At 40.0% G+C, this 23,248-nt stretch overlaps 1 protein-coding gene and 1 pseudogene across 6 annotated transcripts in view; both read left to right on the top strand.

Moving 5' to 3' along the window:
• The window catches only part of LOC106973620 (BEN domain-containing protein 5), a 1,423,832-nt gene that overhangs the window by 904,932 nt on the left and 495,652 nt on the right, over positions 1–23,248 (top strand). For all 6 annotated transcript variants that reach the window (XM_027059241.2, XM_027059240.2, XM_027059242.2 and 3 more), the window contains exon 5: positions 8,290–8,506. In XM_027059241.2, the coding sequence (XP_026915042.1) occupies positions 8,290–8,506 (217 nt within the window). The remainder of the gene's footprint in view (positions 1–8,289; positions 8,507–23,248) is intronic.
• LOC128313783 (mitochondrial carrier homolog 2-like) lies at positions 16,509–22,017 on the top strand (annotated as a pseudogene).

Below are 23,248 nucleotides of genomic sequence, written 5' to 3'. Positions count from 1 at the left end.
CAATACAGTTTGTAGGACAAAAAGGTTAATTCAAGAATCGAGCAGTGTCTTTTTTGTTATCAAAAACTCAGCTGGCAGGATGTAGCTCTGTCTCTCTCCTCCCACAACTAGTGCCCATCAGCCTCTGATAAGATGATAATCAGATTAGACATCGGGTGTAAAAATGTGTTGCCTGTATCTGAGCACTCCCTCACTCTCTCTTTCTCCCCCTCCCTGTGAGTCATCAAGAGATTAGCTGTGACAAAGTGTGGTGAAAGATAAGAATAGATATGCTGGTGACAGGAGCACCATTATAATTATTTGGGAGACGATAGGATAGTTCCTGTTTGCCTATGGAAAGGGAAGGTGGATTTATAATGTGGGCATCCATGCCCACTGCCTGGCTGTGCCAGACACTGGAGAAGAAAAGGAGGAGGCCAACTGACTCCAGCCAGGTGGTAGTCAAGGTTGTTCCAACTAAACGTAGGCTAAAGGCCACATGTTGACATGAATGACAAACCAGAGATTTGGCTGCCCTTATGAAAGGAAGAGGGATGAAGTCTTACCTTAATTTCAAAAATACCTGGAAAACTGGATGCCAGGTTGCTTCTCCCTACCCTGGGTTGATAAAGATGGGAAATGAAGAGACTGTTTCTACAATTGCAATTGTTGGCTGAATTTCAGTGAGCACAGCCTTGGTGTGATGGGAAGAAATGTGTTTATCAGTCAGATAATAGTGTGCATCAAACAGGTAGCATATTATAGGCATACAGGAAGTGTTTATATTATATTTGAGTGGCCTTGTTTTGATTCCTCCTTTAGAATTTAAAAAAAAAATTAGTGTTTATTTATTTTGGAGAGAGATAGAGACAGAGTGTGATCAGGGGAGGGGCAGAGAGAGAGGAAGACACAGAATCTGAAGCAGCTCCAAGCTCTAAGCTGTCAGCACAGAGCCCGACATGGTGCTTGAACCCATGAACTGTGAAATCATGACCTGAGCCGGAAGTCAGACACTCAACCAATTGAGCTACCCAGGCGCCTTATCTCCTTTAGAATTTATATGAAGAAAAAAAATTGTGTTTACTGTCTAGGAAGAATGTGGGATTGGAACTCATCTGTCCATGTCCATATCTTCTGTTAGATTAAAGAGAAAATTAGGGCTCCTGTCTTTCAGGGTTATTGAGGAGGGCAAGGAATGCTGTTGTTTTAGAGAGCCCTGTGTATTCCATTAGGTCCTGGGCTTCTTCTCTTCTTCTGTGTTCTAGTAACCTCCAAAATGATGTACTGGAATCTGACTGATAGTTGGGAGAGAAGGCAGAGAGTATGGTAAATGGAAAGGAACCATTTTAGTCATTCATTAAGTCATAAATTCACTCACTCATTAATTCAACAAACATGCTCTGAGCTCCTCTTCAGGGCCAAGCACTATGCTAAGTGCTATGGATTTTGAGATGAATTAGAAATATACAAGTGTCTGCAATTAGCATTTAGAGCAATTAATTCATGGAGTTGCTGACACAGCTTTCAAAGAGGAAATGTCATTTGAGCTGGGTCTCACTTCTCTACATAAGGATGTACTATGTAGAAAAGTAGGGGAAAGGCATTGCAGAGAGAAGGAACAGCATTTTAAAAGGCATGAAGGTTTTTGAGAACATAATGTATTCAGGGCATGACTCACAGTTTCACATGGAGAGAGCACACTATACATAGATTGGTATGGCTGAAATTATTTATTCTAATTTTTAATCCCTTAAAGTTCACTCACAAATATATTCATTTACCCAATTCATAAGCATTTTTGAGAACCTCTATATGCAAAGCTCTGTATAGGTCCTACAGAACCAGAGGTAAACAATACATTGTCCCCGCCCTTGGGAGAGGCTCAGCGTAATGATGGAGAAAGGTATATATTCAAATTGATATAATTAGATAGAGGCTATAGTAGAGAGGTATATATAGTATGATTGGAATGTGTTCAGTATTTACTGAACATGTGTGTGAATGTGTATGCTTTGCTCACTCACATGTTCATGCATGACTGGATCTGAGGATGTGAGTTACAGGGTGCCCTCACACATTTGGATGTCCTCTTTAGTCATCAGGATGGACCCACGATGATGGTTTATTCCAACAGCTCGATCAGCCTTTAGTTTCTGAGTCCTGAGAGCACACACTCCAGGTCTTGAATCTCTCTGCATCTCTGGCAGGATCAGATGTTGGACTCTTTCCTTTATGAAGTCTTCTGGGGAGTCGTGGACAAGTTTCCTCTTATGAACAAGAATTCTTGAGGCACTTGGGTGGTTCAGTTGGTTAAGCATCCAACTCTTGATTTCAGCTCAGGTCATGGTGTTGTGGTTCTTAAGTTGAAGCCCTGCATCGGGTTCCACGCTAGCAGGGCAGAGCCTGCTTGGGATTCTCTCTCTCTCTCTCTCTCTCTCTCTCCCTCTCCCTCTCCCTCTCCCTCTCCCTCTCCCTCTCCCTCTCCCTCTCCCTCTCCCTCTCCCTCTCCCTCTTCCTCTCTCTCTCTCTGCCCCTCCCCTGCTGTGTCTCTCTCAAAATAAATAAATAAACTTAAAAAAAAAACAAGCATTCTTGACCCCATATTCATTTTCATCATATCATTGGGATGACAGGAATAACTTCAGAGGATGGTTGTGAGGATTAAAGAACTTAATATATTATAATGTATTTACAATGGCCTACCACATGGTCAATAATATATACATATGAGAAATTATAATAGCTATTATCATTGTTGTATTGTTTTCAGTGATATCTCACACTATCTGTATTAAACAGAATCAGAAGGCAGCCTTGTCTAACCTAACATCAAGTATAGGAACTTACTTGATGGGATCCCATAAAGCTTCCCATGCTTGCACTCCCCTATAACATGGGCCTTTCTACTTGCCCTTCAGCTGAATATTAAAGAGTCTCTATACCGAGCTACAATCTACCTCCCTATGATGTCTACCATTTATCTTCAGAGATGAGTCTTCTTTTCCTTTTATCACAGCTTTTTAAAATGAGCAAGTATTGTTAACTTCTCTGTGAAGAGACGATAGAGAGGAAAGTGACAAAGTGAAAAGTGAGAAAGAGAGGGAAAAAGTGACACTCTTCCTGTCTTCAAGAAGCCTACCTTTCTTTAAAGAAATCTCCATTTACTTTTGGTGTTCATTATTAACAGACATACCAAGTTATAAAACTTATTTTACTATTATGTGTCAAAGTCGAGATAAATTAATGAAGACTGAATGGTCAGAGAAGGATTCAGAGAGGAAGTATGTTAAAGGGTAGACATTTATTTATACATTCTTTTGCCCATTAATTAATTAGTTCATTAAAAAAATACTTTAGCCTTTATTGACAGTCTACCTTATGCACATCTATGAGTAGCAGTTCACCAAGTAGGTAAGATGGGAAAAGTGATTCACAGGGGAATCACTCCAAGTGAAAGAAAGATCAAATAAAAAGAGATCCCATAAAGGTATGGGAGGAATAGCATAAAATTGTGTTAGGGAGTTGTAAGTAGCTCAGTATGAATAAAACATAGGATTCAAGGAGGAAGAAATGGCTGGTGATACTGGATCACAGGGAGATCTCACGGAGCCTTGTAGGCCAAGCCAGAATATGAAGATAGGGAGTTGTTTGAAGAGTCTTTAACAGGAGAGTACTGGGAGAGCAGATTTTTCTGGAAGCAGAAATAGGGCTATGACTGGATGGCAAAGGGAGAAAGGAGGGTAGCAAGGCACCATAGGAATTATGAGCACAGACTTCAAAGTCACATTAGTCTGCATCTAATATAAGCCCTGAGTATTACTAACCCTGTCACTTCAGGGAATTTTTTACCTCTCTGAGCTTCAATTTTCTTGTCTATGTAAAGGGGATGTTAATAGCCCCTGGCTCATGGGATTATTGTGAGGTTTAAATGATAATGCATATACAACATTCAACATGATGCCTGCGACATAGTAAAAACATAATAAGCAAAATAAGAGAAAAACCAGAAATGCATTACAAATGAGAGACACATGTTTCCTCCTACTTAGTCCCAGTCTTATTTTCCTCTACTCTTTGTGTTACTTGAAAGTCCTCATGAATTTGGCCTACTGAGCCCTTCTCAAATGGATTTTTATTTGTATTCTTAGTAGATTCTAGAAAATCTAAGCCCTGAGCAGCATCTTGACTTCCTTGAATGATTACCCCAGGGCCCATTACCTTCACTCTGTCTGCAAATCAGGTTAGGCATCCGACCCACTCAGGAGAGGAGCTGGGACAGCTGCAAGCATTAGACGAATTCTCTTGATAGCACACAATCAAATTTGGTGGAGATGGCAGGCTCTCAGAGTCAAGTTGCTAAACTTGGCTAGAATAGGAGAAAACTGGGGTGATTGAATTTAAAGCATGGACCCTGATCGGATATACTAGTAAATGAAGAGTTGAGAACATCAGCATCATAACCTGAGGGGCCCGTCACTGTAGGAATCACTAACATATGAAGACATGCTCACCTTGCTCTCAGATCTGTGAGCCAGGGCCTGAAGTTAGTGTCATAGGTCACTAACCAGAGACCTCAAGGCCACTTTCAACTGGCATTCTTCCTGAATGCAAACTGGGAACCCTGAAACTAGGTTAGTCCATCAGCCTCACATTTCTGCATGTTTCAATCACATCACAAATTTAGACTATCATCTGTTCTTTCTATACCCTCACCTCTGCACTGATCTTATCTTGGTTTTCACTGTTCCCTTCTCTATCAAGAACTTTCCACTTTCCACTTTTTCCTCTGAAACTCAGCTTCATGGTAACTAATCTTACTTGGGTTCTCAGTCTTTTAGTCCACTGCTTCCTTTACATCTTCTCTTAAACAAACAATGCTTGGTACATGATACTTAACAAATAGTTGCTACATAAAACAATGAAGTAAGGCCTGATATCTTGGAGGTCATTATTCCCCCCATTTCCCTCTCAGGAACTGTTGATTCACTTATACTCCATGGACAGAAGTATCAGGAGAGGACGACTTTCCTCTTGACTCCCCATGCACCTTCCAGGCCATTATTTTTCTGCCTCATCACTGGTAGCCCCAAAATTTCAATATAGGAAGGTTTAGGGTAGCAATCTGGCTGGAAAGGAAGAGTGCCTGGGGGAGGGGGCAGCACTTGTCTTAAAAGTTGTATTTACATTACAAGAAGTCTATTGTTACCTGTATATTTATCTGTGGTGGCTTTGGGAGTAGGAGGTAAATGGATTCTGTTGTGGGCCCAAACACATCCCTAGACAGCCTTTGATACTACCACTGATGTTTATATGAAAATCCCTGTTCCTTTATTGGTTATGCTTTTCTCTCTACCATCCGGCCTTCCTCAGTGCTACCAGGTTCTAACCCATATTAGTTAGACCTTATGTCCCATCACTTAAACCACTTTTTTCTAAAATAGTCAAATCTGTCTTGTTTTCTACACCTGTGCAGCTACTCTCCTTCTGTCCTTCTGACCACTATCATCGATCCCTTGGACTGGCAGTCATGGTACTTTACTTCTTTCACTCACTTGAAATGTACCCTGTGACTTCAGGATCATTTTTAAATTCTTTAACATGGTTCATATAGTCCCTTTCTAGTCTGGCTTCTGCCTTCCTCTTCAGACACATTACTCATGAATTCCCTTCTCACTCTTTGTACTTCAGCCACGACGAATTCCTTTCAGTTCCAACATTTGCTTTTTTCTCTCTTGCCTCCTGGCTTTTGCACACACTCATATCTGGAATAGCAGAAGTTCGTAATTTATCAAGGACTATGGAGTAGTGTTCTAGGTACTAGACTTGGAATCAGACAGAAACAAATTGGAGTCCCAGCTCTATCATTTACTCACTTGATGTAATGAGTGAGCTCCTTAACTTTTATGAACCTCCATGACCACATTGGCAAAGTGGAATAATACCCACCTTGACCAAATGATTTTATGTGAATTAAATCAGGTACATGGGGTGACTGGGTGGCTCAGTTGGTTAAGTATCTGACTCTTGATTTCAGTTCAGGTCATGATCTCACAGTTCGTGAGATCAAGCCCCACATCAGGTTCTGCACTGTCAGATTCTCTCCCTCATTTTCTACTCCTTCCCTGCTTGCGCATTCACACTTATGCTCTCTCTCTCTCTCTCTCTCTCTCTCTCTCTCTCTCTCTCTCTCATATAAATAAACATTAAAAAAATAAAGTACAATAAATCAGGTACTGAATAAGCCCCATAAACAACCCATACTATGCATATTCTGTTCATTCCTTCCTTTCTCTCTTCCCTCATTCCTTTCTCAATCTTTCTTTTCCTTTTTTTCTTCCTTAATTTGCATCTTCTTCCCCTCTCTGCATTTCACTTAATGTCTGATGTTCATGGGACCCAGGGCTACAGGCAAACAATAGAAGCTTGCTGTATGTACAGAATTAGTGTCTTGTAACCTCTGCTCTTCCACAGGAAGCCCACAGCCTTAATTTCCACCCTAGCTACTTAGGCAGCTTCAGAAGGACACTAAGGTAGAAGCAAGATTCTGCAACAAACTATTGGCATGTTATAATGCTCTGGGTGCTTTTAACAATTTTCTTCAGGCTGCCCTACCTGGAGCCACCACCATTGTTATTTTCCTCAACCTCATCACCTACACCCTCCTCACACTTTCCTTCACATGCTCCTGGGCCCTGTGGCTTTTCAGTTGAATGCCAAGCCCCTACAGATGAGCCTGGCATCCTTTACCCAATGTGCCAGTAGCCCCCAGAAATATACTGTGTTTTTAGGAGCTTCCAAACTGATTTGAGTGGATAAGACTTACGATGCCATCAATAAAGAAGCAAGAGTTGCTGGGAAATGTGGGAGCTGGACTGGCCCAGAATTGTCAATGGATGATCATGGAAAATGTATAGTTTGGGATGGGTTTTGTAGGATTAATGGGGTTTTTAAGAGACAGTAATAAGAGTCATTCACTGCAGGAAAACTGTGAATAGTTTGGATGTCACACAGCATGATAGGGTACAGTGAGCCTATGATGTGGATGAATGTAAAAAAGTTATGGGAATTATGACTGGAACATTTTGCCTTTTCTCATGTATATGTTTCAGAGTTCCTTATTGGAGAATGAGCATGATGACTTAGCAAAACTGCTTACACAGTATATTTGAAGCAGTATTTCCCAAAGTGCTTCTGTGGAAAAGTAGTGTCATGTAATGCTCTGTAGAAAAACAATAGTAATAATTTAAAGAAGTGTTGAATATTCTTTCTTCCCCCTTCATTATTTACAGTGCACATTAGCTTATTTTAAAAAAAAGGTCTGAATTAGCCTTACAATACAAAAACCTGGCTTCCCTAGGAAAAGTAGACCTCCCCTATTTATTTTTAGTATAACATCACACTTTTTTTTCTTTTCTTTTTTTTTTTTTAGAGAGAGAGAACACGAGCAAGCCAGGAGGTAGAAGAGGGGCAGAGAGAGAGAGAGTGAGAGAGAGAGAATCCCAAGCAGGCTCCATGCTCAACACAGATCCTAATGTGGGGCTCAATCCCATGACCCTGGGATCATGACCTGAAGTGAAATCAAGAGTTGGATGCTCAGCTAACTGAGCCACCTAGATGCCCCTTACATCATACTCTTTAGTTGCCCTCAAGGTGCTTTAAGAGTCTGTAACTGTTTAATGTATTTATTTTTAATATTTTATTGACCGCTTCCCCACCAGAATATAGACTGCATGAGGATAAACATGTTGCCTCTCTTACTTACCAGTATACATCAAGAATCTGAGTTTCCCTGGGGTGCCTGGGTTACTCAGTTTAGTTAAGCACCCAACTCTTGGTTTTGACTCAGGTCATGATCTCATGATTTGTGAGATCAAGTCCCACATGGGACTCTGTGCTGAGAGTACGGAACTTGCTTGGGATTCTGTCTCTCCCTCTCCCTCTTCCCTACACACATGCATTCTTTCTCTCTCAAAATAAATAAATAAACATTAAAAAAAAAAAAAGAATCTAGCTCATTGCCTGGGCATGTAATGAGCGCTCCAAATAATAGTAAACAATGATTAAAACTTGTTCATCTTTGTTTACCTTTGCATTGTCCAAACATTTGATAAAGGGTAGAGCTGGAATTTGAATAAAGTGCTGCCAAATCCTGGACTCCTTTTGACCATAGGTGGTATGGTTGTTGTTCCCAGACACCACCTAGACTTCTTGATGTTACAGTTTTTTTCTCTTAGGCATTTATTCCTGTTTATTACCTTTGAAGCTTGAATTATCTGATATGCCCAATTTTTTTTTCTTTGTATCTTTCAGGCAAAGGCTGCCACCTAAAAATGTTTACTACTACCGGTGTCCGGACCATAGGAAGAATTATGTGATGTCCTTTGCATTTTGTTTTGACCGAGAAGAAGATATTTACCAATTTGCTTACTGCTACCCATATACATACACACGCTTTCAGCATTACCTTGACAGCCTGCAAAAGCGAAACATGGATTACTTCTTTCGGGAGCAGCTGGGTCAGAGCGTGGTAAGGCCTAGTCTGAAACAGGCAGCCTTGGGAGAAGTGCTTAGCAATGGGTTTTTATAGAATGCAAATAATAGATATTGATGCTTTGCATATGCTCTGGAACTTCTATGAATAGTTATTTTTATTGTGCCATTCTTTACCTCTGTGGCTAACAGGAAGTCACAGAATAAGATATGAGGCAAATGCTTGTCCTTCTGAATGAAGCTGATAATGCTAACAAAATACAAAAATGTTAGTGACTCCCAAAAACTCTGAGAAAAAAGAGGGAAGCTTCTACTAGGTGTTACAAAAGGCATGAAAGCATTTTATGAGTGGGAGTCTCTGAGATAAAACATACATTTGTCTTTTAACGAATGCAACTTGCCTGCAGTGCAGGTTAGCAACTGGTGTGCGGTTTGTTGTGCTGCCCACTGTGTTTTGTCTCTGTCATCCCTCAGTTCCCAGCCTTTCCTTACCCTGGGTTTAGTTCCCTGGGTCTGGAGATTTTGGTCTTACATTCTGTATTAGTTTCCTATTGCTGGCGTAGCAAATTACCATGAACTTGGTGGGTTAAAACAACACAAATTTATTATCCTACCGTTCAATAGAAGTCCAAAACTGGTCTTTCTGGCTAAAATTGAGGTATCAGCAGGTCTGCATTCCTTTTGGGGTTTCTAGGAGAGAATTTATTTCCCTGCCCTTTCCAGCTTCTAGAGGCTGTTTGCATTTCTTAGCTTGTAGTTCCCTTCCATCTTCAAAGCCAACAATGGCTGGTTGAGTCTAATGCTGAATCACTCAGACAGTGAATCTCCTGCCTCCTTCTTTTACTTTTAAGGATCCTTGTGATTATGTTGGGCTCACCCAGATAATGCAGGATGATGTCTCCATCTAAAGATATTTAATCACCTCTGTAAAAGCCCCTTTTGTCTTGTAAAGTGACATATTCACAGGTTTCTGGGATTAGGACTTGGACATTTTGGGAGGGGCGTGCATTGTTCTGCCTACCATTGTTCTCTGTGGTCAGTGATACTTCAGTTACTTGTAATGAATAAACAGGTGATAATTTGCCTTTATGTTTCATTCTTTAAGAATTGTGGATTATGCCTTTAAAATAGGCATACTGAGTACTTTAAAGCTCCTATGAGAGGATACTGGTGGAATTAGCAGAAAGTACTATACTGGAGGTTCTGATACATGTTGGTGGAAATATGGATTCTGCCCAGTGACTGTGAGTTCCACCTAGAAGGGAACCCCACTTCTAACTGAAAGTTTTCAAGACTAGACTGTTTAAAAGACATAGAGTCTAGTCCAGGATACCCCCCCCTCCCCGAGAAAAAAGAGAAATAAAGAGGGCTTGCATATGGCTCAGGTACCTGAGAGTCAAATCTGATCTCAAAAGCTAGTGGTCATGATGATGTTCTTATAGTCTGAGATTCTCTATGCACTAAGATTTTGCTAAATATCTTCCCTTTACTCTAACCCTCTCCCTAACAGTGCTTCTGGTGGGTGCCATGTGTATCTAATGCCTATATATTTTGAACTTAGAATTGGGCACATTGTATATCAGTCAACATGCTACTAGGAAACAGATGGCAGCCTCACATTAGGATAATTTGAGCAGGGTTTAATAAATGGGCTATTTACAAGGTGTGGGCAGTGTGTAGGGAAACCTCGGGGTTTCCCTGGGGCATTTCCCTGGGGCTAGAACTCAAAGGCTATGAAGGGAAGGAATGGTTATCAGAACCCAATAGTAGAGTCATGTTGTGAGCCATCTTGAGTGAAACAGTGAGTGACCTTCAGTTAAGGAAAAACTTAGCCTAAGATGACCCCACAGGGAGGGAGCTGAGAAAACTAAGTATGTAGAACTCATTCTCTTACTTCCGTCTGATTTCCTGCTAGGGGTCCCTATTAACCAACCCAATCAGAAGTCAGAGGACAAGAGAGCCCATTGATGCAGTACATACAAGTAAGCCACAGTGGTCAAAGAAAATGATAGAGAAGGGCAAAGTGGTTGTAGAGAGGCAAATACAAGGTATTAAGCACATATAGTTTGATCAGCATTTTATTACTGGGAACAATGAAATTGATATGAGACTGTCAGAGAAATTCTGAGATGAGTGTTTGCCAATCTGTGAATTGTGATATGAGTTAAGACAGTGAGAAGTTCATTCAATACTTGTGACTTATAATTTTAAGGGCGGGATTTGTACATTTCATTCCTCTGTCCACTCCAGCCCCCTCTTAGATTTATGCCAGGCAGAATGTAAGTGCACCCTGAATAGCTATTAAGTAAATTATCTAATGAATGAAAGAATGAGTTAATATATATGTCTAGAGGCAATGTGAAGAACTAAGAGCATTAGAAAGTTGATAGGAGGGGTAACAGGATCAGTTATGCTGCCAACAACTAATATCCAAATCTGTATCTAAAATAACAGCACTTTAAACAAAACAGAAGTTTATTTCTCTTCCATATAAAAGCCTATAGGCAATCCAGAGCTGATATTGTAGTCTGTTCCTTGGAAGCCTTAGGGAGTCATTTTTTTTCAGCTTTTTGTCCTGCCATCCCTGGGGCATTCCCCTCAATCCCATGATCCAGTGTGGATCGAGAATGGAATTCTTACCATCACATGTGTGTTTCAGACAGCAGGATGAAGAAAGTAGGGGGAGAAAGGAGAAAGTGAAGTTATGTAGCACTTTCTCTTCTATCCCATTTCATACAACTCATATCTACACTTACCTAAAGTAAGGATGAGACATGAAGTCTTTATTCTGGGTGACCATGTTTCCAGCTAAAAATAGATGTGTAGGAGAACTGATATTGAAGGGCAGCCCGAAGTATCTGCCATAGGAAGCCTGAATTCCGTTTTCAACTCTAATACCAAATTACTTATGTGAAACTTGAATGTTACTTCCTCTTTCTGGGGACAAGTTTTTCATCTATAAAATGAAAAAGATGGACTGGAATAGTGTTTTCAAGTTACTCTTTAAGGAACTCCTCAGGAAAAAAAAATAAGTTGGGAACCTTGTCCTACTTCAGACCTTGCAAGGGGCACTGGGGGATATAAAACAGACCTTGGTATCCTTCAGAAATGTCTCCTATACCTGAGGAAATGGGATATGTTCAAACAGAAATAAAATTTTAAAAATATATAATTAAGGATCTCACTAGTTGTCTAGAGAGTTAATGGTCAGATTAAACATCATGGAGAAGATGAGCTTTAAGCTGACTCTTGAAAGATGGGTAGGATTAGTAAATACAGAGTTGGGGAGGAGGCAGCCCAGAGAGCAAGATTTAGCCAGAGTCATTGCATGGTGGCAGTTGGTTAGAAGTCTGGTTTGATTGGAATAAGGAATCTTCTTACTATAAGATTAGGATAAATAGGAATATTGGGGCCAAACTCTAGAAAGAGTTAATTGTCATACTGTCATTCAGATTTAACACAGATACTGGGTCAGTTACTTTATGTATACCATCTTGCTTATTTTTCATAGTAGTTTTATGGAGCAGGCAGAATTATCCAGCTTGGGGGGTAAATAATATAAGGCTAAAAAGGTTAAGTTACTTAGCTAAAGCCATATGGCTAGTTCATGTCAGGGCCAAGGTTTAAACCCATGACTTCTAACACCACATCCTGCCATTTTGATGGACTACTGCTGCTTTCTGCATTGGACCAACTGAGAGATACAGTGGATTTTTAGGAAAGAAATTACCTTATCCAAAGCAGCATCTTAAAGAAAGTAAAGTTAGTGAAAGTGCAGGGTGTACCTGTGCTGGCTAAACTAGTTTGGAGAAACTCTATGGGTTGGACCTCAAAGCAGATACCAAAGACTTTAAGGCTTTCTGGCATACTTTTACAGACAGGACAGTTCTTCATTACCAGGGTGTTTGGTATGGCTCATGTCTGAAGACACCACTATAATTAGTTAATCCTTATTCCAATTTGGAGGGAGGATAATTACAAGTTGGAAACCTAAACATGTCAACATCCAGATCTTAGGGAGAGTAAGCAGGAAGCAAGATTTTGTATTTCTAGTGCTGGAATGATTAATCACCATGTCCATAGCTACCATTGCTACTAATTATGCCATCTGAAATGGTGTCTTATTTTGTTATTCTCTAGTGGTGTCTTCTAACCTCACCTTTGAACATGCATCAATGCCACAATCTGACATTTAAGATAAAAATACCATGGGAAAGATCTTATTTTTTCTTGTTATCTTAAGACCTTTATTGAGGTATAATTTATATACCATAAAATACACCCATTGTAAAGGACCGGTTCTATGATTTTTAGTAAATTTATAGAGTTTTACACTATCACCGCAATCTAGTCTTAGAATATTTCCATCATCCCAAAAAGTTCCTTTGTTATTCCTCACTTCCACTCCCAATCCTAGCAACTACTGACCTTCTCTGACACTATAAATTTGCCATTTCTGAACATTTCATATAAATGGAATTATGCATTATGTAGTCTTTTGCTTCCAGCATCTTTCCTTTAGCATTATATTTTTCAGGTTTAGCCGTGTTGTACCATGTATCAGCAGTTCATTCATTTTTAGTGCTGAATAGTATTCTATTAAAATGATATATACTATGTTTTGTTTATTCTCTAGTTTATGGACATTTGGAAAGCTTCTATATTGGGGCTATTATGAATAATGATGTTATGAACATTCATGTGCATACTTTTGAGTGGACATGTGATCCACTTTGTTTCAGGTAGATTTCTAAGAATGGAATCATTGGGTCATATAGTAAGTTCATGTTCAAATTAAAAGAAGAAAATCTGTCAAACTGTGTTCCAAGTTAGTAATGCCTTTTTACCTTCCTACCAGCAATGTAGGAGAGAGGGTTATAGTTTCTCCATGTTCTTGCTAACACTTGGAATTATCTATATTTTTAATTATAGTTATTTTAGTTGGTATTTAGCATATCTCATTGTGGTTTTAAATTATATTGCCCTAACAGCTAATTATGTTGATTATCTTATCATGAGCTTATTTGCCATTTGTGTATTTTCTTTAATAAAGTGTCAGTTTCAATATTTTGCCCACTTAAAAATTTTGAGTTATTTGTATTCTTATAATGAGTTTTGAGATTTCTTTATCTATTCTGAATGCAAGTCTTTTGTCCGATACATGCTTTGCAAATATTTCTTTCTAATCTATGCCTTATCTTTTCATTCTCTTAACCATATCTTTTGAAGAACAGAATTAATTTTGAGGCCTAATTTATCAATTTTTTTTCTCTTATGGATCATGCTTTGGATTCTTATCTAAGAACTCTTTGCCCAACTGAAGACCACAAAGATTTTCTCCTATGTTTTATTCTAAAATTTTTATGGTTTTGCTTACATCTCAGTCTGTGATCCATTTTGAATTATTTTTATATGTATGGCATGAGGTAAGCGTTTAAGCTTATATTTTTTTGCATATGGATATCCAATTGTTCTAGCACTGCTTGTTGAAAAGACTAACCTTTACCAGTGAATTATCTTGGTATCTTTCTCTTATGCCTCAGCTCAATTTTTCTTTTTTCTTTCCTATTTATGAGACTGGATTCTCAAAGAGTCAACCCTGTGTCTTTGTAGTTTAGCGGTCAGCTATTATTGGGCTAGGTTTGTGCTTACCCACCCTGAGCACATAAGGCTTCTGTCCTCTGTCAGTGGATCTATATGTAGATATGGGGAGTACAGTCAAAGTCTGGGCAATTTTCATGTCTTCTCTGGCTTCTCCTTTCCCTTCTGTGTCGTGTTGACCATGAGCATTTGTGCAGCTTCAGGGCTTTTCAGGAGTGTGTGACTGGCTTGAGCCTTCTGGCTTGCACCCAGTCTCAGCCAGGAATATGTCCCAGCTATGGAACTGCGGGCCCTCCTTACTTGCCGACCTCTGTGGTGAGTGTTTCCACAGAAAATGCTGCTAGGTGTGAGCACTGCCCTCTCTTCCAAATTGATTCCCTTTGACAATCCTCACAGCATGGCCTGCCCTAACAGAACCCTGCTTTCACCAAGCTTGGAGGAAGGTAGAGCAACCACAGCACATCACAGATTCCCTGTCTTATTAACTGAAGTTCAGCGGTTTTTTAAGCATAACATGAGATTGTTGTATGCCTTTGGTCAGTTTCCAAAACACTGAAATGTTTGCGTCAGTTTTGTCCAGCTTTATGTTTGTTTTTCAGAGATAGAGTTTACCAATACACTCCTTCCAACATAGCTAAAAGTAGATTTTAATTGACAAACATTAGTTTTTAAATCTGCCTTTTATTTTATAATAACGGTAGTTATTGAGTGCATAGCATGTGGTCGGCCCAATGCCATGATCTTCTTATACATTGTGTCACTCAGTCCTCACAATGCTCCTATTATGTGATTTGTACTGTTTTTGAATACCTAACATGTAACCAGCATGGTCTAGGCTCTAGGGATACAGCAGTGAAAAACAGGCAGAAATCCATGCCTTCATGGGGCTCACATTCTAGGAAGAGACAGACAATATTGGATAAATTAAATCAGGAAAGAGGATGAGTTTTGGGGTGAAGGATACACTTAGAAGAATTTAAGCTCTGAGATATATTAGTATTATCTCCTTCCATTTGCATTTTTAAAAACTAAGTCACAATGAGATGAAGTAATTTGTCTATATCATGCAGTTGGGACATGAAGCCAAGCCTTTTTAGACTCCAAAAAATGGACTCTAAACCAGTTCTGGATAGGGAAATATTCTATTCACCTATATAGTCATTTACTAAGTTCTTGCAAAGCCATTCTTCAATACGACAAATATCTGATGAGTACCTTCTGCCTGCCAGGCTCTGTATTGGGTGCTGGAGACAGAAAGATGAATACAAAATACACCCTATCCCTCAGAAGTACTCAATGTAGTGGGCAACACAGATGTAAAAACTAATAATGGCAATAATGGTAAGAGACTTGATATAATAGAAGTAGTGGGCAGAGAAGGGGCACAAGGGAGGAAACAAAGTCCTAATGAAGAAGGCATCTTGAGTAGAGAATCGAAATATGGATACACACGGGGCACCTGGGTGGCTCATTTGGTTGAGCTTCCAACTCTTTTTTTTTTATTTTATTTTTTACATTTATTTTTTGAGAGACATAGAGAGACAGAGCACAAGTTGGGGAGGGGCAGAGAGAGAAGGAGACACAGAATCCGAAGCAGGCTCAAGCCTCTGAGCTGTCAGCACAAAGCCTAACATGGGGCTTGAATTCACAAACTCACAAATTGTGTGATCGTGACCTGAGCCAAAGTTGGATGCCCAACCAACAGAGACACCCAGGCACCACAAGCTTCCAACTCTTGATTTCAGCTCAGACCATGATCCCAGGTCATGGGACCAAGCTCCACATTGATCCATGCTTAGTGTGGAGCCTGCTTGAGATTCTCTCTCTCTCTCTCTCTCTCTCTCTCTCTCTCTGCATGCCCCCCTCTCTTAAAAAAATATGGTATGGAAGTTGAGACAATACTGAGTCGTGATAGTTTTATGTGGTTCCAAAAGACAAGAGCACAGGATCAACCTAAGAAGAAAAGAAAGATAGTAATGGAGAAAGGAGGAGAGTTAAGTGGAGGCTGGGCCAAGAATTCCTTGAATGCCAACCTAAAGAATTTGGACTTTATCTGATGCAGTGAGGAACCATCCAGGAAGGATCATGATCATTGTGACACTTAAGTCTTCCATCTCCAGGCTGCACTCGCTGGTGACAGTTGATCTAGAAGTCAGGTTAACTATTGCCTGTCTTTCGGTGGCTTTTTCCCCCATGGACAGAGATATTTGTTAGCCAAAAGTACCTGGAGGAAAATTACTGCCAAGAATGCCAAGGGGCACCTGGGTGGCTCAGTTAGTTAAGCGTCTGACTTTGGCTCAGGTCATTATCTCATGGTCCATTGGTTCAAGCCCCATGTTGGCTCTGTGCTGGCAGCTCAGAGCCTGGAGCCTGATTTGGATTCTATGCCTCTCTCTCTCTCTCTCTCTCTCCCCCCCCTCCTCCACTTGTTCTCTCTCTCTCTCTCTCTCTCTCTCTCAAAAATAGCAATGAGTATCATATGTAAGCCAATTTGACAATAAATTATAATAAATAAATAAACATTAAATAAGCAAACATTAAAAATTTTTTTTAAATGAGAATGACATAGAAATGCCTAGAAAAGCTGGTTTCTCTGACTTAACACCTCACACAATTTCTCGAGTTAATAAAGACTGTAGAGGTCACATTCAAATTTAGCAAATGTATTAGGAATCTCCTATGGGCAAGGACCCAAATTGTATAGACCAACATCTTCTCTTAATATTCCTGAAATATGAGTTTTCAGCCTTTGCTCACACATCTCTTGAGGCAGCCTGAGCCCCATTTCAAAGAGAAAAAAGTCCCATCATTCCCAGAAAGAGCCATCTCCTTGTAGCCTCTCTCCTTGATTCTAGCTCCACCCTCTGGGTCTACTTTACATTACTTGCTCCTTTAGCCCGTGGACAGGCCTGCAAAGACAGCAAGCTAGTGACCACATCCCCATCATGAGTCCTTTCCAGACTAGTCCCTTCCTTTCTCCTCTCCCCCCGTTACTCTACATTTCTGCAGATTCCATGGTTTTTAAACTTTGTTCCTTCTTTGTTGTTCTCTGGACATAATCTAGGTTGTTGATTACCTTTATAAAATATCAGAACTGAATATAAAACTTTATAGGCAATATAAGCCTCCTACAGCAGAATAGGACTATTTCCTGTTTTGCTGTGGATGCTAAATCTCTAGAAATGTAACCAGAGTTTACGTTAGCTTCTTTTAGCAGTGAAGCCTCCCTGTAGTTGATTTTTGTTGTTGTTCATGAATAAGCCTATTTTAATTCCTCTGATATGTTTTAAATAAATCTTTTACCCTATCACCCAGCAATAGCACTGCTAGGAATTTACCCAAGGAATACAGGAGTACTGATGCATAGGGGCACTTGTACCCCAATGTTTATAGCAGCACTCTCAACAGTAGCCAAATTATGGAAACAGCCTAAATGTCCATCAACTGATGAATGGATAAAGAAATTGTGGTGTATATACACAATGGAGTACTATGTGGCAATGAGAAAGAATGAAATATGGCCCTTTGTAGCAACATGAATGGAACTGGAGAGTGTTATGCTAAGTGAAATAAGCCATACAGAGAAAGACAGATACCATATGGTTTCACTCTTATGTGGATCCTGAGAAACTTAACAGAAACCCATGGGGGAGGGGAAGGAAAAAAAAAAGAGGTTAGAGTGGAAGAGAGCCAAAGCATAAGAGACTGTTAAAAACTGAGAACAAACTGAGGGTTGATGGGGGGTGGGAGGGAGGGGAGGGTGGGTGATGGGTATTGAGGAGGGCACCTTTTGGGATGAGCACTGGGTGTTGTATGGAAACCAGTTTGACAATAAACTTCATATATTGAAAAAAAATAAATCTTTTATTTTTAAATAATTTTAGATTTATAAAAAAAAAAAGTTGACTGTCCACAGGTCCATCATGGCTGACAGAGCAAGTAAAGTGCTCCTGTGCTCCTGGACTCACCATTATGTCCCAGCCACTCATGTATGTGAAAGTGCTCATCCAAGTGGGATACCAGCCTCTTCCTCCAAGAATAAGATGAAATATTTTGGGGTGGCAAGTATGTCAGCTTCCTGGCCTGTTTTGTTATCCTAGTTCATTGTGAGCATCGATAGGAAGCATGGGTTTTTCATAGACTTAACTCCAAGACTGTTTTCAGGAGTCCTTGGAACTGTGGTCCATGGTAAAGTTTTACAGCATGACCAGAAGTGTGAAAAGGTTGATGAGTTAGGACCTGAAAATGTACAGAAAGAAGTTACATCCTCCTTTAACCAAGTTATCAAGGAGACAGCTCGAGAGATGATGGCTCATTCTGCTGCTACCCTTATCACATATCCCTTCCATGTATCATTCAGAGATCTATTGTACAAGTCATTGTTCTGTGGACTTTGTGACTCCACAGTAACCATCTATCAGGAAGAGGGCATTCTAGAACTTTTTGTTGGTCTTATCTCTCACCTCCTATGTGACATAATTTCTTTGTGGCTCTGAACTCACTGGCCTTCCTCGACCATGCCTATGCACTGGACAGTGGGGTTTCCACCATGAATGAAATGAAGAGTTATTTCCAAGCTGCCACAGGATTTTTTGCCAGTATGTTGACCTATCCCCTTGTGTTTTTCTCCAATCTTATGACTGTTAACAATTGTGGGCTTGAAGTGGATCCCCTCCTCACTCCCCAACATATGTTTATTGGATAGATTGCTGGTGCATGCTATAAAAAGAGGGAAATATAAGTTGAGGAAACAGCTTATTTTTCCAGAAGGTCCCCTTTGGGAAGACTTATTGTTGTGACCTGAGAAAGTTAATTTGAAGATGTAGGGAGGGAACAGTGACATCTTGACTGTAGTCCAAGATGCACAGAATTATGGGAGAGAATGTTGATTTCTATACAGTATGGCACACTTTTTAAATAATCATTTATTCTTAAGGAAATGGGGGGAAAAGTTAGATAATATCGAGAGATCCCACATACCCTTCACCCAGTTTCCTCTGTTAAAATCATATGCAACCATGAAGCATTTGTCAAAACAAATAAATTAACACTGATACTTTACTATGAACTAAACTATAGAACTATATTCAGATCTCATCAGTTTTTCCACCAATGTTCTTTTTCTGTCACAGGATCCAATCCAGGATACATTAGCCTATAGTAGATTTTACAAGTATAGTGACCCTTTATACTTGTCCTACCATTGGTTTTAGCCCTTTATTCTAGCTTGCTGTGATTATTTTGATTCTTGGATTCTCTTATCTGTAATATTAGTGTCTTCACTCAGAATTTTTAAAGTATATACTTTTTAAGTATTAATTTAAGTCAAGTATACAAGTGTTTAGCAGGATGAGCCCTGAGACCGAGGACAGAGATCCATGCATATTATCAGAGGCTTCTCTGGAATACCTAGATTGGCATTTTTTATATCAATTTGATATCAGTCCCTGAGTTTGACTATGCTGCTAACTCCAGTAGCATAAGTCATCTAAACAAACAAGAATTTACCTGCCTCCAAGTCAACTCAATTAAATTCAATTTAGTTTAGGAGCATGGCAGGCAAATATGAGGAGATTAGAAGAATTTAAAATATGGAACCTGGCAGCTTCTACAATAGTCCTTATGTGGACTTGTGAGGAAAAGCTAGAATCTCAGAAACCTGCTAGAGGGAACTAATCACCCTGTGGACAGAAAAGCCCAAGGACAGAAGACAGTACCGCGTAAAAGAAGCTAGAGAGAGGCAGCACTGTTCTTATCAGCATGGTGACTACAAAATAATGTAGCTCCCTTCCATTCTGTTCCTTTCCCTTTGTTCTTTCTTCCCCTTTGAAGTAAAACATCATGGAGTTGCAGCTGGCAACATGACCAAACAAATGTATGAAAAATAATTACATCTTTTTGGCTGGGTTTTAAATTGAGTAATTGTTGGAAGTTAGTAATCTCAATTATCATTCCCTTACCCACCTCTCAGGAGAGTTCTATGGACCCCCATCTGCACCAAACCTTGTCCTGATCAGACACTCTAAATTAAACAAGCTTAGTAGTTTTGGCTCCCTTTCAGCAGGCCACTTCACAAGCACCACTCTCTTGGCATAGTTTTTGCTATTCCCTTCAAAAAGAGTCTCCAATTAATTGGAGGCAGATATATCCTCCCAGCATCTGGTGAGGGACTTTCCAACTGACCTGACTGCTGCAGGTGGCTCATCCATTCCAAGCCTCAGCCCTGGGTGAATGAGGGCCTGGAGAGGAGGTGCTGGGAATTATGACCCTTGCTTCTCCACTGCTAGAACAAGGGGACACATGTCTGATTTATTCATGCTGCAAAGATTGACCCAGACTACTCTACACTGCCCCAAATACGGGTTTCCTAGTTCAATGATTGTATCACCATCACTTCAGTCGCCCATGCCAGGAAACTGTCCTGTTTAACTCCTTTTTATTCTACTCCTTGCATACTATCTGTCACCAAGTATGATCAAAGCTATAACTCAGTATTTTTAGAATCTATCTCTTTCTTATCTCTGCTGCCAGTGCCTTAGTTCAAACTATCAGCATCTCTCAGGGAATTACAACAACTTCTTAAGCCAGGGGGTACAGGATGTGAGGTAAACAGGCTTCCAGGCTCTCTCTCAACTCTGCTCACCTAGCTATGTCAGTGTTACAGTGGCTTCCAGAAAGTCCCAGCCTTCCTCCTGACTTTATGCTCCCCTCACTGCCTCACTGGTCCTGCGGTCCCTACCTGACCAAAAGACAGTAGACTCTTCACTGAACGCTACTTAGCTAGCTTGGCAGATGGCATCCTTTGTGCTGATAGATTGCTATTTCTAGGCCATTCTTTCCCTTCTCTTTTATAAAAAGACATGTTTTAAGCCTATATAACCCACTGCCATTCTTTATTGCTGTCATCTGCTGACTTCTTGGACAGTTCCCTCAGTCATGGAGAGCTTTGGTCCATACTTGTCTTTTCCACTACCCTGCTACCACCATATTGAATAATTTCAGTATCCATGAAAATGACCCACTGAACACCCCGGCCTCTCAGCAGTTTAAGATAAAATAACAAATTCTTTACTTAATCTGTAAGATCCTGCATAATCTAGCCTCTGCCTGCTTTTTCAGCCTGTCTCATTTCCCTGTCATTTTGCTCTCTGCTATACCCACATTGGCCTCCCTATAGTTCTTTCTGTCAGCCATGGATTTTTTCCACTAACTTGTATACACACTGGCCCATCTACCTGGAATGTTCTTTCTCAATGGCCCTTTGCCTTGCTACTTCCTATTCTGCTTTCAGGATCCAATTTGAACACCACTCCTTCCTGGAATGCTTCCCTAATATACTGTTCCCCAGACTAGTTTGAGATCCTCTGCTACATGAGTCTATAATATACTGTTTCCTCTTTAAAACACTTGTCACTCTTTTGATTACTCATTCTTCATCTAGTTTCCTCTGTTCATATGTTTAGGGAATATTTTTGTATTTAGGATACGTATAGGACTGGAGGCAGGTGGAGAAGCATGCTATTACAGCGAAAATTCTTTCTTGGTATCTTTTGGTGTGGTCATACTTTGTCACTTCCTCTGAAGCCACATTTTCACTTTGTTAAATCAGAAGGTATATAACATTAGGATACAAGATCATTTATTTTATGTGACTCAGAATTTCAAAGCCAAGAAGAACCTTAGGTTCTTCTAGTTCTAGGGTTTAAACCCATGTTACCTGTATCCCTAATTAGGGATCTAGGCTCTCAGCAGTACTTGAGATGCTACTGAGGAGCAAGGAGAAAGAGGGACTTCTATGAAATCAGGGTTCAGGCCTCTCTCATCCTCCCTGCCACATACACCATGCATGCCGGGCTCTCTTCACTGGCCTTCCTCATAGACTTAGTTTGAAAAAAGGATTCAGCTGTTAACAGTGTTTGAAAACTTTTTATTTCTTTTTTTCTCCTCTCTTTCTGCAGCTGGAAACACTGGGGCCCAGAGAGGGAGGTTACTTTCCTGAGTCACCCAGTGAGTTAGTTGAACAGCACTAGCTGGAAGCCCAGTTTCTGACACCTAGATTGTCCACTGAAGTTCACTGCCTCTCAATCCCAGATCTGTCTGCAAAGGTTGCTTTTTTGTCTAGTCTTTCTGCAAATATTAACTAAGTACTTACAAGGCAGTGGGAATAAAATTAGATGCCTAAGTCAATAGGGTGAGCTACGTAGTTTAGAACCCTGACCCTGCCACTCATTAACTGTGTAACCTTAGGTCAATTACTTAACCTCTCTTTTCTCACAGATTAGTGCCCCCTCTTCAATATATATATCCAGAGAAACCTCCTATTCGGTTGTAATTTAAGTATGAAGATCATCAGGCCTAGAGCCATATTAGGATTTTTATTTTGGCTCTACCACTTATATTTTTGACATTTCAAATAACCTCTTTAAGCCTCATCTAAAAACTAGGCACTGTGATTTAGCTTTAGGTTATTGTAATGACAAGATGCTTCTAGTAGATATTAGATAACAGATGTGAAAATACCTTCTGAATTGTTTGTAAATATTTGGATAGAATGCATTTGCAGTACTGATTTCCCTTAACAGACCCTAAGCTCCCTAAAGTATACAATTTGTCACTTAAAAAAAATGAGAATAGGGGTTCCTGGGTGGCTCAGCTGGTTAAGCATCTGACTCTTGATTTCAGCTCAGGTCATGATCTCTCAGTTTGTGAGTTCAAGCCCCATGTCAGGCTCTGTGCTGACAGTGCAGAGCCTGCTCGGGATTCTCTCTCTCTCCTTCTCTCTCTGCCCCTCCCCTGCTATCTCTTTCTCCCTCTCTCTCTCAAAGTAAATAAACTTAATTTTAAAAAAATGAGAACAACTAACATTTAGAGTACTTACTCCATGCCACATACTATTCTATCTACTTCATTATCATTTAATCACCTTTAACAATCTTAGGAAGCAGATACTACTATTATCCCAATTTTGCAGATGAGGAAACTGAGGAATATAGAGGTTAAGTAACTTTTTCAATAGTATACTACTCATAAGTGGTAATATCTGTTTAGAAGAAACCAAGGTATAGGTTATTGGTGGGGTGTAGGAAAGGAACTACAGGAACATGGAAAAGGCTCCTAAGTCATTTTGGTGAATCAGAAAGAACTGTATAGGTGAGTAATATTTGAGCTCCTTTCACCC

The sequence above is a fragment of the Acinonyx jubatus genome, chromosome C1 (assembly GCF_027475565.1).
Source record: "Acinonyx jubatus isolate Ajub_Pintada_27869175 chromosome C1, VMU_Ajub_asm_v1.0, whole genome shotgun sequence".
Taxonomy (NCBI): Eukaryota; Metazoa; Chordata; class Mammalia; order Carnivora; family Felidae; genus Acinonyx; species Acinonyx jubatus.
Note: the sequence above shows the minus strand (reverse complement) of the source record. Positions and strands in the feature narration are given on the sequence as shown.